The 15,958-nt window shown below is 44.3% G+C and overlaps 1 protein-coding gene across 1 annotated transcript; it reads right to left on the reverse strand.

Annotated features, from left to right (window-relative positions):
• Positions 1 to 2,874: 2,874 nt before the first annotated feature.
• On the reverse strand, positions 2,875 to 14,455 carry hmgn3 (high mobility group nucleosomal binding domain 3). The gene is made up of 6 exons (XM_035423827.1): positions 14,282 to 14,455; positions 9,792 to 9,830; positions 8,241 to 8,270; positions 7,892 to 7,942; positions 5,084 to 5,185; positions 2,875 to 3,732 (listed from the first exon to the last, which is right to left on the reverse strand). The coding sequence occupies exons 1-6, from the start codon at positions 14,294 to 14,296 to the stop codon at positions 3,691 to 3,693; spliced, it is 279 nt and encodes a 92-aa protein (XP_035279718.1). The 5' UTR covers positions 14,297 to 14,455; the 3' UTR covers positions 2,875 to 3,690.
• Between the last annotated feature and the right edge of the window lie 1,503 nt (positions 14,456 to 15,958).

Here is a 15,958-nt window from a genome sequence, read left to right on the forward strand (position 1 = left end):
GGTGTATCCGGGGGCAACCACCCCGCAGGTCGACTGGTCAAAGAAGACCACTGACCCTGTTCTCAGGTAGCAGCGTTGCCCAGGTGCCTCAGTTCAACCGGCTGTTATTGAGCCACATTAACCCTTTAAAGGTGTGTGATCACAACGATGTGATTAGAATGCCCTTAACTGAACATTCTAATGCTGATGGAACAATCAGTAGGACAGGTCTCATTATTTCATGAGATGGATGAGGTGTCTAAGTTACCCTTCTAACATTCTAACATTTTGACAGTTTTTAAAATTCTGTAGCACTTTCTTTAGCTTTTCTTTCTGATAAATATATAAAACACACAAAACCCCACTTTTAGTGTCAGAATTAAGTGTTCATCACTGAAGTACGGACAACGTATTCTTCCAAGGCTATCTTTCTGCGGGTATAACCGAAAAAATGCCCTCTCCAAATGGGATAGGAATGTACTATTGCCCACGTCTTTATTTAGCGGATGATGCATCATATCCATAAAAAAAAAACTATTCTTTTATCAGCTATGACTGTATTTTGGGAAACATAGTGTAATGGCCTGTTTGGCTTTAACTGCCCCACTCCAGTTAAGAGAGATGAGCAGCACATGCAAAAAAAAGGCTGCTTTGTAGCAGGATAGTTAAAAAGAGATTTATTGGCCTCGGGCTCATGAGTGAGCAGAGGGAGAGCCAATGGGAAGAGCCCGAGGCTCTGACCTGCCGCGTCGGCCCCTCCCCCCTCCGGGCCCCCCGTGACACCCCTTGTCCCAGTGCTGACCTTTCACTTTCTAACATCAGCAGTTGTATTTTTCCGGAGCGGGGTGCTTTCTGTATGGTGCCATACAACCCCCATGAATGGTATTTGTGGGTTAATGCAAACCCCTCTCCGGAGCGTCCGGAGCTTTCCAGCAGACAAGACTCCACAAAAGGCGCAGGGGGGGGATTTTAGGCATTCCGGTCATAGGTGCCTGCTCTTCCACGGGCCAGAGGAGAGGGGGGAGAGGACCGCACCTCACATCCCTCGGAATGCTGCGGATATGCCGAGCCTCGTTTTCCAAACGCGTTTCACACCGTGCTAACCTGGAAGAAAATACTGACTGGCAGGAGGAAAAAGTACATCTGTACACTGTCGCCACTTCTTAATACAGTACATTGAACGGCAACAAGATATTTAAAACCTATTAATAAATCTAAACGACGAATGAATTCATGAATAAACTAAAGGTGAATATTATATATGCGTGTGTGTGTGTGTGTGTGTAAACTATTCTATGACCAGAGTCGCCATTTTAAACCCCAAAGATAAAGGCAAGTCACTGCAACAGCCCTCCAAAAGAAATAATTAATTAATTTTAAAAAATCAGATTTAGATTTAATAAAGACGTCCTTCGTCTTTACTCCCCGTCACAGAGACGCATGGTTGGGGCCTGAGGGACAGGAGGTGGAGGAGACTTCCAGACGCAGGGCTGGGCAACACTGCGGGATTAACCGTTAATCAAACTCATTTCCTTTCCAGCCACTCTCATCGTAGTGTAAAAAAAAACAACTGAACTCAGGTCTGTGGGGGCCTCTCTCTGTTTTACCCATCAAATTGTGCCTTTTTTATTGATCAACCAAACAGCTAAAAGACATTTGAGAGGATGGAGTTGACATCCATCAGTAATCATTTGTTGACTCCAGGAACAATAAATAAATAGTTACACAGATATAGACTTTTTTTGGGGGGGGGGCAATTATTTTTAGTTCAGTATGTCACTAAAAAGAAATTGTAGAGATTTTGATTACTATGGTTTGTTTCTGTCTCCCCTTAGTCCTGTCGGACTGAATTCAAATTAAATTACCATTTCTGTTAAATTAAATATTTTGTTTCTGAAGCACTCTTATGCAGTCCTGAATTATACGTGACTTCTCATTAGCATGTAAATTCATGCATAAATCGTGACCATTAGCTGAAAGTTACCACCCAGTTTTTTTTTTTGTGTTGTTTCTTTAAAATACCTTTCAGAAATAACAACATGAAGTAATATACAATCTTTGTGAGGTATTTAAGTAAAAAAATTATGTCTGTAAATAATTGTCTTATGCGCTGCAAAACTGATATTAAAAATCAACTTAAAAAAAAAACAAGGCCACAGGCTCAGTTCTGGCCACTCCATATCCTCCAGTACCCGAGCCTGAAAATAACATTAGCACTCATATCTGGGGAAAGCGAGGCTTCATTTGTGACAGGAAGTCGAAACACTACTTCTGCACCCTCAAGTTTTCTTTAATTGTCCCAGTTTAAAAATTCTATAATGATGCGAATCACATGCAAATCCATGCCCAATATTTTCAGGTAGGAGAGTTGTCCATTATTTTGCTGATTGGCAAATGTAGGCCTACTGCTTATTTTGTTTATGAATTTGAACAATATTTTAGGCCTGATAAGGTTCAAATGTGCATTTACTTGTGCACAGATGCACAATTAATATAAGGTAAATGTAAAAAAGCATATCTTTTTAAAAATTTTTAATCTCTTTAAAAAATCTTATGTTGGAGATACACTAATACACAAATTACTTTCTGAATGGTCTTTTTATATTTCCTGAACCTACCTGACATTTAAAAATTTTTTCAATCAGCTCTAGTTACTGTTAGCAACAGGTTCACCCAAATAAATAATAAATAACCTTTTCTGTCTCCCCACATTTTTTGCCTGACATCCCGTTAATTAGCAGAAACATGTTCATGGACTCTTCTGACTTGGTGTCTGTGTCAAATCTATCAAATTGTATACTTGTGTTACATGGCATTTGTCAATCCTAAGAGTGTTGCGGTTTTTCATTGGCTTGTTGTATGCGTGCAAAAAAAAACTCACAATCAGAGCACGAATTCACACTGCAAACAAGACAAGTTTCTCTTTTATTTTTTTCTTAAAATAGTTCCAGGAAGTAAATCCCAAACAGGCGGTGAATGATCACAACTATCTGCACTGCTTTTGCCAACCACAGAAACTTTTAGTACAAAGCACCACTCATTATTGCTATGTAAAACTGCCTTAAAGATTAAAATAGTCACAGTAATAAGAATCTTTAAAAAAATTGTCTGAAAACATACACAAGTCCCAACAAGCTCTACAGGAAAGGTAAAACAAAATCAACACAGCGGCGGCGGCAGGGGGGGGTCATTCGTCTAAATTCCTGTCGCGTTTTCGAAAATAACGGCTACAAAAATTCTCATGAGAATCTCCGGAGCTGACACTCTCGCGCACACAGAAATGACGGAGCCCGTAAACCCGCTTAAATTCTCTGCCCGAAATTAAGGACAGAGTGCGAGGGGCCGTGCAGGATGTGGAGATCGGAGCTGCAGAGGAAATGAGCCGTGATAGCGTTGCTGGTGACCCTGCGGCACTCGCCGGGCCCAAAACCGTCTCGCCCCGCCCGCTGCCGTCGGCCATGTTTAAAACAAACCGCTCACGCCTTGTGCTGGGTTTTGAAGAGGTGAAGAGGAGGCTTTAAGGAACAGAGGCGCTAACCGAAGAATGAGAGTATGAACAGTGTACAACTGGTTTAAATCCCACTACCACGGGGGGGGGGGGGTCTAAAAAAATTAGCATTTACAAAATACTTGATAAAAAATATCCTTCTTTCCCATTGTACAAGAGGTGCATAAAATCCAACTGAAAGTTTTGTGTGTGAGACGTCCCGCTCATTCCTTCCCCTCCGCTGCGGGCTCGGCTCCCTCAGTTTCCTGTCGGAGAGGGAGAGAGGGAGAGCAGGTTAGTAGCAGCAGGAATCCTCTGGCGTTCCCGGTTCCCGGTTCTTCCCGTTTTAGGGTGGGATTAGCTGGGCCAGGGGTTCCACGGGTTCTGCCGCTGCCTGCGAAGGCCTGACCTCTCTTCAGAACAGCGCCGGCCGGCTCTTTCCGTAGCACCCCAGAGTGAATCAAAAAAAAAAAAAAAGATTCTCTGGCAACAGCGCCCCCTGCAGGCGTGGAGGTCTGTGGGGGGTGTAGATTTGAAACAGGCGAAAGAGAAGGGTGGAGTCCAAGCACCGAAAAAGTGTGTGGATGGTGCTGTTCTGGTCTTGGCTTGAAGGGATTAAATTCTTCCCTCGTTTAAGATAATACATGAAAAAAATGTCATATATCCAAAAATATTGCATCTTTGTGGCGGTGTCCGTATCGCTGGGTCAGGATATGAGTTAACGCGATCGAATGAAATGACCCGCGTTTACCAAGGGGTCAACGCTCCTGAAATGAGTCTCCACCATCCACAGATGCACTTGTGCTGCTTCCTTGTGACACTCTCCACACGGTAACCAGCAGAAAAAGAAAAAAACAAACAAGAAAAAAGCCAGAAGGCGGAGAAGCACTGAAGTCACACAGTAATCGAGGGGAAACTCGAAGAGCTAATTTTCTCGAGATATCGCTGCTGTTCGGACTCCACCACAGCGCTAATCACCCGTCCTGTGTGGCCATGGAAACTGCGGCTCTCCCAAAAATACCGTCAAGTGCGGAAGGTGCGGTGTATCTGTTTCTCAGCTTGAGTGTTCCTGCTATTCACACACCACAGCACACGACACACACGCCCGCCCCCCCCCCCCCCCCCCACCCACCCATACCCAGGTGCGTACACCATCACCACCGCACAGTACCAAGCTTCACGAGACAGCGCCTCACCTTGGCGTCTCCTGTCGGCGGTCAGGCTCGCAAGAGCACGCGTTCGACAAGCCGGAAAGCCGCTAAACGTCTAAGACACAGCACTCAGCGGGGGGGGGGGGGGGGTGGCGTGGAGGGGGGGGGGTGAGGTAGCCTACCCTTTACTCTCACAGTCACAGTGTGCCCTTTGACTGAGAGCAAGCTGGGCGGGGCACTCCTTGAGGCTGACACGCTAACAGATGAACGAGATACACAGATCTGGTAGGGGGGGGGGGGCGAGGGGGGAGAGTGAGAGAGAAAGGCCGTTAAACACATGCAGGCCCACCATGTGAAAACAAGCAGTGCTGTCTCAGAAATGGAGGTCAAGGGTCAGGGTTCAGGGGTCAGGGGAGGATGCCCAGGTCGTTAGTATCGGGAGTAACGCTAGAGTGCCACGCCCTACCTCCTCTGTCTTGGTTTCGCCGTTCTCAGCTGGCACGTCCTCTGGCTTCTCCTCCTTTTTCCCCTTCCCTCCTTTCTTGCCCTTCTTGTCGTCCGCCGCCTTCTGCAAAAGCGAGGGATCAAGAGGACAACAAGCTGACGTCCCTCATCTCAGAAACGTGCGCCACGACGCCCGAGAGACAGAGAAAGAGAGAGAGTGAAGAGACAGAGCGAAAGAGAATGACAGAGGGAGCAAGAAAGAGAGAGACACAGATAAAGAGAGAGCAACGGAGAGAGAGACAGAGATCAAGACAGTGACAGAGAGCAAGCGCGTGCAGTGGCAACGGCTTCATTTACTTGGATATTTCGCCAACTGACGTTTAGTGGATGGGCTAAGTTCAGTGGTGGGCTAAGTTCAGCAGTGGGCTAAGTTCAGTGGATGGCTAAGTTCAGTGGTTGACTAAGTTCAGTGGATGCTAAGTTCAGCGGTGGGCTAAGTTCAGTGGTGGGCTAAGTTCAGCAGTGGACTAAGTACAGTGGTGGGCTAAGTACAGCAGTGGGCTAAGTTCAGTGGATGGCTAAGTTCAGTGGTGGGCTAAGTTCAGCAATGGGCTAAGTTCAGCAGTGGCGGGCTAAGTTCAACGGTGGGCTACGTTCAGCGATGGGCTAAACCCAGGTTGGAGCAGGAAGCACGCGACACCTAGAAACAGTGAAAACCGCGTCAGCGCACGACCCAGCTGGGAACGTTCCTGTTAGCGACTGGAGGAAACATGTAAAAGGACCAGTCAGTGCTTTCCCCCCCCCCCCCCACTTCTGCCACAACAACAACAACAACAAAAAACCCAGCAAAATTAAGCACGCAGAACTGCACACTATGTACTGCACGGTCACAGCGGTAGCGGACTGAGGCTAGTGCTAAACATGAGGAATTAGAGGGATTTCTCTGCAGCAAATTATGAACTTAGAGTTTGATCTGATGAGCTGCAGACTGCAAACAGCCCTCCATCTGTTCGGGTTCTGTATTTAGTCCTACCCGGCACTCGCCGAGCACTGGTAACCCTAATTGTTTATGACACGGCAGCGCAAGTCCAGTCCTTGCAGACTACGATCCAGCGGGTTTTGTCTTCTACCTGTAAGCCCCTATTAAGAGCGTTCTCCCACATGCAAAGCAAATTCTACCAAATCACCCTGACGATTTGTCCCGTAAATGCTTGACTTCACACTAGTTAAATGTTCAGCACGTTCTGCCATTGAGCCACATTTTGTTTGTGTGCCACTGCTGAACTACAGTTCCCAGCATGCAAATGGGTCTCCTAAGAATGGGGTAATATCTATAAGCATGTGACAGCCACTCTCGCAACCAATGCTTAATATCAGGAGCTGTAATCTATTAAGCCTAATTAGTGTGCAGTGTCCTTGTAACTTTTTTTCTTTGTAAATGAGAAGTCCACGGCATAACAGCAAGGTTTCCAGTAATTGGCTTTTTTTATCTGACATAAATCAGATTTGTATTTTGTATTCATGAGAACATATTAGTATTGGTGAGGGGCGTGTGTTCCGCATAGGAGTCATTTATGCATGAATATATATATATATAATTTTTTTTGATGCATTTCTTGATGAATTCCTTCTTGGGAAGTGTGCTCTACAGTACCTCTTGCCACAGAATTTGTTTGAAAATCCACGCTCTGGAAAACACACACACTTATTTACATATTTGAAAAAATTAGATCACAGAAAAAAAAGCAAGTAAAAAAAATAAGTTTCTGCTTAAGAATGGCTTTGTCACTGGATCTGCAGACACACCTCTCCAGAAGTGGGCAGGCATTCAAATGCCTCCGATTCACTCTGATTTCCTGTTTTTTTTTTTTTTTTCCCTCTCTGCGATCGCATTCCGAGCCCAGGCTCGTCCAATCAGCCGCGGCTTTTCAAGCAGAACCGTGCGTCTGGGCGAAACGCAAACCTGTAAACACCGAGCGAGCGCCCTCCAGCAACAGGGCGGGGAGAACGCACGCCTGTTTACGCCCCACCGTAGCGCAACCAGCGCCCAAACTACGAGTGTTTACCGTGGGCTTACTGGCCCCGCCCCAAACTACATCCGTGTGCTCCGCTCTCAGACCCACCTGCCTTCTAATCCTTTTAAAGAGTCGGTTTCCTTGGAATGTTTTTGCAAAATTCTATGCCAGTGTTCTAGTTGCATTCAGCGCCAACAGTGGCGATTGTGACGTCAGCACTAGAATGTTCAATTAAGAACGATGTAATCACACTTTTGTGATCTCATGCCTTAAAGGAATAAAGCACATTGTCCTCAGTCCCCCTCCTACACCTACAATAGCACGTAGTGTAATCTGGGTAGGTCCACGCAGTGACTACTACATGCCATTACGTCTTGTGATGCTAAGGACTAGGCATTGTCACTGCTTATTAGCTGAACCTTTGCCCATGCACTTTATAAGTAGCCCTGGATAACAGTGAGCGCTAAATGCCCGAATGTAAATGCAAGAAACAGTCAACAACAGCAGCCGTACGCGTTGGATCCGCTCAGTGAATCTCTGCCGCCGCGTTTTTTTTTTTTTTGTTGTTTTTGTTTTTTTGCGGCCTGAAATTACCCGTGGCGGGAACACGGGTTTCTTGTCCCGACAGGAAACGTGCGAGTGAATGAGCGTAGAATGCGTACTCCTCCCGGAGCAGACCGTGTTTTTTTTTGCAGACCGACGCGAGCGAGGAAGAGCGGGACACGCCTCGCTGGCGGGTTGCGAACGTCGGACGGGGTGTTCTGAATGCCGTAGCGGGGGGGGGGGGGGGGCGTTGGGGCTTCGGTCGGGGTTACCTTGACGGCGGCCTTCTTAGGCCTGGGCTCCGGTGTCGGTTCGGACACTTTCTGAAAGACAAAGAGGAAAGCGGGCCAATGAAAATGTGACCACAGTGCCGTTGATTGGATACGTACAGTCTGTAAACTGTGTAACAACAGTATTTCGGGGTATAAGTGAGACTGGGGTATAATTCTGTGTAAACCAGCCCTATAAAAGCAGCCTCATCAGAGCCAGTGTTCATTCAAATACATTTAAAACACTTTATTATCTGCCCATATGCATGTTCTCCTGTGACCTTTTTTTTTTACGTTTTTGCATCCTCTAAACGCATTCGTGGAAAAAAAGAAAAAAAGCTTCAAAACTTACCGCCGACAACCTCTGGGATCTTCTTGTTGGCTGAAACACAGAAAGACTTTGAATTAGCGCTCGGAACGGCTGGAACGAACACAAGATCCGCAGGCTGTGGTCTTTCTCCCTTTCCCCTGGTAGAATGCGGCCCGTGACTCTTTATCCAAATCAAAGGGCTCCTGAGGTGTAATTTGAGAGGACCTCAGCTAAAGGAGGCCGGGGCTGGGGGTCCCACGGTTTATAAGGACCCGTAGGGGACCCATAGGGGACCCATAGGGGACCCACAGGGGACCCATCGGGCGAGGCGAGGACAGTCCAGTCCCGCCAGAGGTGGTCCTGGATTTCGATATGACAGACGACATCATAGCGCGTGCCAAGCCCAGGAAATGCTTGGGGGTGGGGGGCAAGTCCCCCCCCCCATGAAAAGTTCTGAGCACCCCCTGAAAACCCCACGGCTCTTCCTCTTCTTCGGCTAGGACACGGGCTCGACGACTCCGGAGACCTTCAGCCGCAATGCGGATTTCGGACATGTCCCCCCGCCATCATCCGATAGTTTTATCGATGTTTTTAATTCAGACTGCGGACCTGTGCATCTGTCTGTCTGTCTGTCTGTACTTCTCTCACTCTGTCTGTTTCTCTCTCTGTCTCCCTCTCCACTTTGATACACCCAATGTCCCGATGTATCGATTTATTCAGATTTTTTTTTTGTTGATAGCCAACAGCAACAGACTCCAGATGCAAATTCCACACCTAGAACCAACTCTAGACCTTTTATTAGCTTTGCTGCCAAATACTTTTGCGCACGCACACACACACACTCACACACACATATATTGTGTGTGTGTGTGTGTGTTTGTGCATCTGTCCTCAAACACATACCTTCACACACACACTCACACACACTCACACATATATGTATGCAATACTATGTATGTGTGCGTGTGTTTGTGCATCTGTCTTCAAACACATACCTTCACACACACTCACACACACTCACACATACCAGCAGAGGTCTATAAATAAAAAGGCATTTGCAGACACTCAGACGTGTAGGATACACTGTACACAGCCATGACCACGTATCGCAGCCGCCAGGATAACAGACCTGGCCTGTGAGCGACGGCAAATGCAACGCTCTCACGCATTTTACCTCAGGGAAAGGAGACACGGCAGCCCTGTCAGTCTCTGCCACTGGTCAGATTTTAAACTAGCCTGCATGTCCTGTAAACTGCTACCTGAAGTCCACAGGCTGCTTGTTTTCCATTCTATGGAAACCGATGATAAATAAAGAGTATGGGGAGATAAAGAGTATAGGGGCCATTTGCTTACCATGCCGTTGCATGCTTTTAGAGAAGACTAAATTTTTTACCCTTTTCGAGGAGAAAGGGGGTTAAATCCAGAATTTAGTACAGTTTAAAAGGTGAAATTGATGCGAACTAAACCCACGAAACTTCCGGAATAAGGCCAGAGAGGACATTTAAAGCCCGTACACGCTGTGTACCAAATCGAGAACAGGCCATTGCCCGTAGTCAGGTATCAAGGTGCGCGTGCTAAGAGCGACCAACTCACCTCTTTTTTCACTGCCGCACCATCGGCCTCTTCTGGTGACTGCAAACAAAAAGACAAAAAATCGCGTTACTCGGGCGCCCGCCACCAACGTCCGACGCAAACGAAACGCCCCCGCCCATCCACTGCAGCTTGTTCGGTTAGACTTGCCGCTATAGCGAAACACTTATTTTATTTATAAGTGTGGCGTTTTTTGAGTGCCGCAACTCACTAGCAATGGGAGAATGACATATTGTGACACCGCCAAATAAAAGCAGCCACATGCTATACAGAAACTCACTAAACTAGAACCAATTGTGCTTTACTGAGAGGAGCAAAACACTCTGAATGGTTCACGCAAGTCAGTGATTGACAGATAGTTCTAGCCCCACCCATTTGTTTTGTGTGTCATGATACCTTTCTGTCCAATCAGTAGCTGTCACTATAGTTGACGCAAAATGCAGTACGTCAGGGTCATTAAAACAAATCCAAGGCTTACTTTAATCATTAACTGAATATTTCAGATTAAGAGTCAACATTTTCTCCATATAAATCAGCAACAGACAACTGAATGATAATCACGAGCCCTTAACTTCCATAATGTGTGATTAATTTACTTGAATTTATAAACACAGGCACATTTTTTTGCCTGATGACCATTTATTGACCATTAACTAAGACACTGCAATAAAACAGATGAAACTGATTGCCCCAGATACACACAGAACCTAAAATCAAAAGTGAAAAATGGAAGTGTTTCTGTCTTCCTTTAATTCATAGGACAGTCAGTTGAAAAGTTTTCCAGTGAAATCAGCAAGTAGCATTAACTCTGCCAACATCAAACAAATATGCCAGTGTTATGGACTGTACCCATGGCAACACCGTCATTGCCACAATGACATTAAGGTGAGACTAGTTTGTGCATGCAGGTCATAGACCTACATGTTCAATACTGTCAGTAAGAAGACTGCACAGGTGATATGATGTAAGCTCACTCCTCTTCGTGTGAGACCATTGAGTGAGTTAGTGATGACATTAGTCAAAGAATAATAATTCATAATATTTCACAGACTATATCAGCGGTATCCAAAAGGCGGGAGGGAGGGGCACAGTGAGCGTTTAAAGAGAGAGGAACAGCATAGGATGTATGTGTTGGATGGGGGGGGGCTTTAAAATACTTTCTATTACCAAAAAGGGGCCTGAGCAAAAACATTTGGGCTATATGTCTGAATCCATCTATTAAGCTTGTTCTGAGATGAATTAAGAACAGAAGGAAACAGCACTATAAACACAAATGGGCCTAAAGCAGGGACGGGCAAGGAGGGTCATGTCCATTTTACGGGTTTTGTGAGCTGCTGATTATATAATCATACAATGAACCCAATCTTGAACTTACATTTTAAATAAAATTATCGATGAGCTTCAGAATCACAGCTGATAAATGTTGTTGCATCCGCATATGAAAGACCTCACTGTCATTTGCTGTTATTGCAGAAATTCGCTTTGCTCTTAAAGTGAGAAAGTGGTTCAGCAGGACTATCACATCAGTCAGTTGCTTAACGGTGCCTCGTTAGCTGATTAACGTAGCAAAGACTGGTTCACTTTTAACCAGGGCTGCCCAACCCTGTTCCTGGAGATCTACCGTCCTGCAGATTTTCATTTCAACTCTAATTTGGCACACCTGATTCTACTCATTTGCGGCTCAGCAAGATCTCTAGCCGTTGAATGAGGCTTACTTTGTTACGGCTGGAGTGAAAACCGACAAGATGGTACATCTCCAGGATCAGGGTTGGGCAGCCCCTGCTCCAGCTGTTGAATGAGCTGTGCTTTGTTAGGCTTTGAGTGGAAACATACAGGACGGTAGACCTCCAGGAACAGGGTTGGGCAGCCCTGCTTTTACCACTTCAGCTCAGTATACCACTGTTCAGTCTCCTGACACACATGAGCTTCCTGCTGAAAAGGCAGTCTCAGGCCACAACAAACAATATATATATAAAGACTGTTTCCCTGACAACCTCTTAATTAAAAGGTACCCCTGGGGCTTAACAACGGTGTACAAATTTATGCAGAAGAGATTGGCCGTCTGCTGCCATTTGCCAGTTTTGTTTAATTAATTTGGCGGGTCCCTGCCATTTCAATCAAACAGTACTGAGGCATGTCTTTCTCCACGTTACACGGGGCTGGTCTGGCATCATATTGCCATTGGTCGTTTTGTGTTTTGAAAGGATCCACTGCCCATAAAATTTAGGATTCCTCACGGCAAACACTGTATTCAAACACTCATCATTCCAGCCTGTGAAACATTGGTGGTATATATTCAATTAAGACTCCCATTTGTTTGTTTACAACTTTAAAATTTCCTGAGAGGGTTTTCTCTGTGTCCTTTTCTCAATAAAGAGAGTTGTTAAAACCTAAAAAAAGATGCATATTTCATTGTTATCTTTATTAGAAGTAGGAGTAACAGTAGTAATAACAACAGCAGTAGGATGAGGAGCTGTAGTAGTATTCTCTTCCTAAAGGTTTGGCAAAAGACGTTGGAGTTTTCATGACTGCAAACAATTCTTTATTTCAACAAAGAAAAATTAAGCAAAAAAAAATACCTCTGTGTCTAGAATGTGTTTTGCGGTACTCCATCATTTACAAGTAATTATTTGCCCTATTTTTTTAATCATATCATTTTTCATTTGTTGCTTCCTTGACAAATCCTCATGCTAAGCTATTCTCTCCTTGCAAAAAAAATGCTTCATGACTTACAGTAAACTCATATAACCATCAACTCTGTGCCATTTCACTATGAAGTACCTGTCTGATTTGGAAATCAAATTATTTTTGCAAATCGCACTTATCTCATTTTAAAGCACATTAGTCAGAACTGGCGACTATCATGTCAACGAAGATTTTACGCAACCCTTCCTATTTTAACATCTCCTGAAATAATACACAAATTGTGTCATCGGTCCAACCGCCATGTATTCAGCCTGAATCGACGCTAAATATCAAATAAATCCTTAATCTTAACACAATGAACACACCATTTAATTCGACGGAATTCATATACTACTGGTATATTGCTTTAGACGACAGTACGTGTGTTTGTGTGTTGCCGACTGTGTGTATTGGTGTAATAAATCTCGCTTCACTATCATGCATTGGAGGTGAAAGGGGCACGCGTAAAAAGTGACCTCGCGTGAACAGAAAAGTGATGCGGACAAAATAGGCTAGGGTTCTTTTTTTCCGTAAACGTGGTTGAGGAGCGAAGCGTGAAATAAATTTCCCATGAGAAAAATCACATCGTTGCTGAATGACGCATTCTAAAATTGCCTCGGCAACAGCAAGATGAGCTTTTGACGGTCGTTAGAAAATGCAGGGGAAATAACGTAGACCCAGCCAATACAGACATTTGTTGGGCTACTTTTGTTTCGTTGCAGTTCCACGGCTTTCTACGGGTGAGCCGAGTTCAGGGGTAAAATGGTGAAATTTAACACACGCAGTTCTTCGGCTCTATTAATATGTAAATGACTGCACTCGTATGCAAATACATATGGGCCAACTCGGGATCGGAGAAGAAGAGATACGGTTTGCCTAATCATAGTAATCTTGTGATTCCCCTCCCCCTTACCGCTCCCTCTGCCTTAACCCAATGGATTGCGAAGGGAGACAGAAACATTTTTTAAAAACGTATATACAGGACAACGATTTAGACGCTTGTCTCGAGCGTGTAGTTCAGCCTCTACAGAAAATGAGCCACATTTGGGTTGCGTAGCGCTGCGCAAAAACGTCGCGAGCGCATTGTTGTTCGAATTGCGTAGCTTCGTCGCTCTGTTCGCTGTAGCAATTGTCTGAAATCCCAGCCCCCTCCCGTCCCACAGCCACGGGCTCGCACGGCTGACTGACAGTGGTTGGTTACATACGGGTCTGAAACATGAGGGTAGGAGGAGGAAGAGGGTGTCGGTTTAAATATGGCTTTTAAAAAAAGACCGACAGCCTCCATCGAACGCGGGCGAAAACGAACGTAAATCCACAAAGCACAATTTATTTGCACTCAAACAAGACATGTCAAGCCAGCGCGCGGCTGGTACACTGACGCAATTTAACGGCTCTCAGTGTGGTCAACGCCGAAGACCGGCGTGCATCACTGTTATTCTACATGACATTCACCCGCACAAGTGCGCACGGCGCGGTGACAATTCGGCAGGAAGAGACACTGGCTAATAAAACAACCATTTGTGTAAGCCAACAGTCATGGAGGTTAAGGCAAGTAGCTACGACGAAGGAAAACATACCAGGAAATTCGAAATCTAACCAGCAACCTTTTCAGTTGATAAAAAATGCGATTAAAGCATCACTACACAAAAACACAAACAACGCGCATGAACATTTTAAAACTTTACTGTCGTCCAACCAGTAAACATTTTGCCACACTGATTAAACTAAATAGTGCAGATATTTATGTAGAATAAAAGCAAATGTATATTTGTATCAAAATAAAAAAATAATATTGAATTGTAGCTTACCCTCCTTTTAGGCATTTTCGCGATTTTTCCTAACGTATATGTGTATACAATAGTACAGTTTAAACTGGGTGTCCAAGACGCGAGTTTGTAACTAACACGAAATACAGGATCAATATCTAAACACCTTCAATAATAACATGTTAATAATATGCAGACCTCAACCTCTACCTTCCTACTGACCATTGGACAGTTCAGTGAAAAATTGCTTTATCTAGTACAGAGCGATTGGTTTATCTTCCAATATGTAAATTACATGGACACGTACATTGGTTCAAGTTTTAGAAACGGACTTCAGAAGATTTACACGATTGGCTACGCGCTTTTTGTACGCAAATCATCGGCCTTCAATTGGTTGAAAAAAAATCTGTACGAAAAAAGGATTTAAATGAGACTAGCCAATCCCCCTTTGGAAGTGCTCGTAGAGGTGTATGGGCAATGCAGTCTTATTTTTTGTCTGCGTTGTGGATATGCTCAGTGCTACTACACGGAGGTATCTGCCAATACATTTATGATTGTATAACATTTCAGAATTTGAAATACAGAAACATAAAATAGGCACGCCAATTTCCTTAACCTGCAGATATACTGCCATGCTTCCCTGATTACAACAACGACTCAGTTTACTCATTTTACACTTCTTCCCCAGCTAAATGGAATTGCTTGAGTTATGCCTGCTATGGAGACATGTCCAGAATTCACATTCCCGGACTCTAAATCAGTCATGTCAACCAAACCTTTCATTTTCTGTAATATGCTATGTGGCAAATACCTCTTTTAGGAAAAGGTCACCTTTGCAAACCTTTGATTATATTGTAGACTGACAGTTCTTCCCTGATGTTTTTCAGAGGGAAATACTAAACTGGAGCTTAGCGTTAGCATACCAAGCTTTAAAGTTTCATCTTGTTTTTAGAGTCGTGTATCGCATGAAAATATTTCATATCATACCAGGCTGGTTTCCAGCAATGAGGAAAGTAGTACATTACTAGGGCTATATTTAACTTGCATTTGCGCCACGAATTTTGACTGTTTTGTCAGAATTAATGCACATATGAGCTCATCTTTGACAGGATTTCAGGAAGTGTATGTATTGTAGAAAATAGTAGCACACACGATGCCAATGTGTATGTTTTGTTTGTTTGTTTTGTTTTGTTTTGTTTTGCTTCACAATAGCAATCACATTGCCACAGCACATGGGTACACACAATACCCATTGATGGTATGCTAACATCTGAACGATTCAGGAAGCAGGGGCTAACGTGAAACATAAAAAATCTACACGTCATATGAATTGACCACATCAGCAAAAAAAAAAAAAAAAAGAAGCTTTATTTGTTTACTTCCGACAAAAAGAACTATATTTCTAGAGCCGTATGTTTCCGGAGCTTCGGTGAGTAGTTTGCCGATTTTTCTTTTATTATGAGTGGAACAATAGCGGGTTGAGTACTGTGAAGATTCAGCCAGTACTCTAGCGGAACAAACAAATCAAAGTCATATCCCCACTGAAGCACACTGGGCAGAATAGTCAACGATAAATAACTGTGTGTGTACAAATTACACAATGCAACCTGAACAATTCTCTAGTCGGCTTCATTCACTGTAGATTCTCGCTATTAACTGTCACCAAAGATGCTAACTAGTGTATTGTGTCTGATTAAAGAATCACGTCATTAAATGTAC

Source organism: Anguilla anguilla, chromosome 6, assembly GCF_013347855.1.
Source record: "Anguilla anguilla isolate fAngAng1 chromosome 6, fAngAng1.pri, whole genome shotgun sequence".
In the NCBI taxonomy this organism is placed as follows: Eukaryota; Metazoa; Chordata; class Actinopteri; order Anguilliformes; family Anguillidae; genus Anguilla; species Anguilla anguilla.

Excerpts from the sequence above, each read along its gene's own strand:
- hmgn3 (XM_035423827.1), bottom strand. Across the intron at positions 7,943-8,240 it reads GATCCCAGAGGTTGTCGGCG|AAAGTGTCCGAACCGACACC; the intron begins GTAAGTTTTGAA and ends TTTGTCTTTCAG. Across the intron at positions 3,733-5,083 it reads GCGAAACCAAGACAGAGGAG|GAAACTGAGGGAGCCGAGCC; the intron begins GTAGGGCGTGGC and ends CCTCTCCGACAG.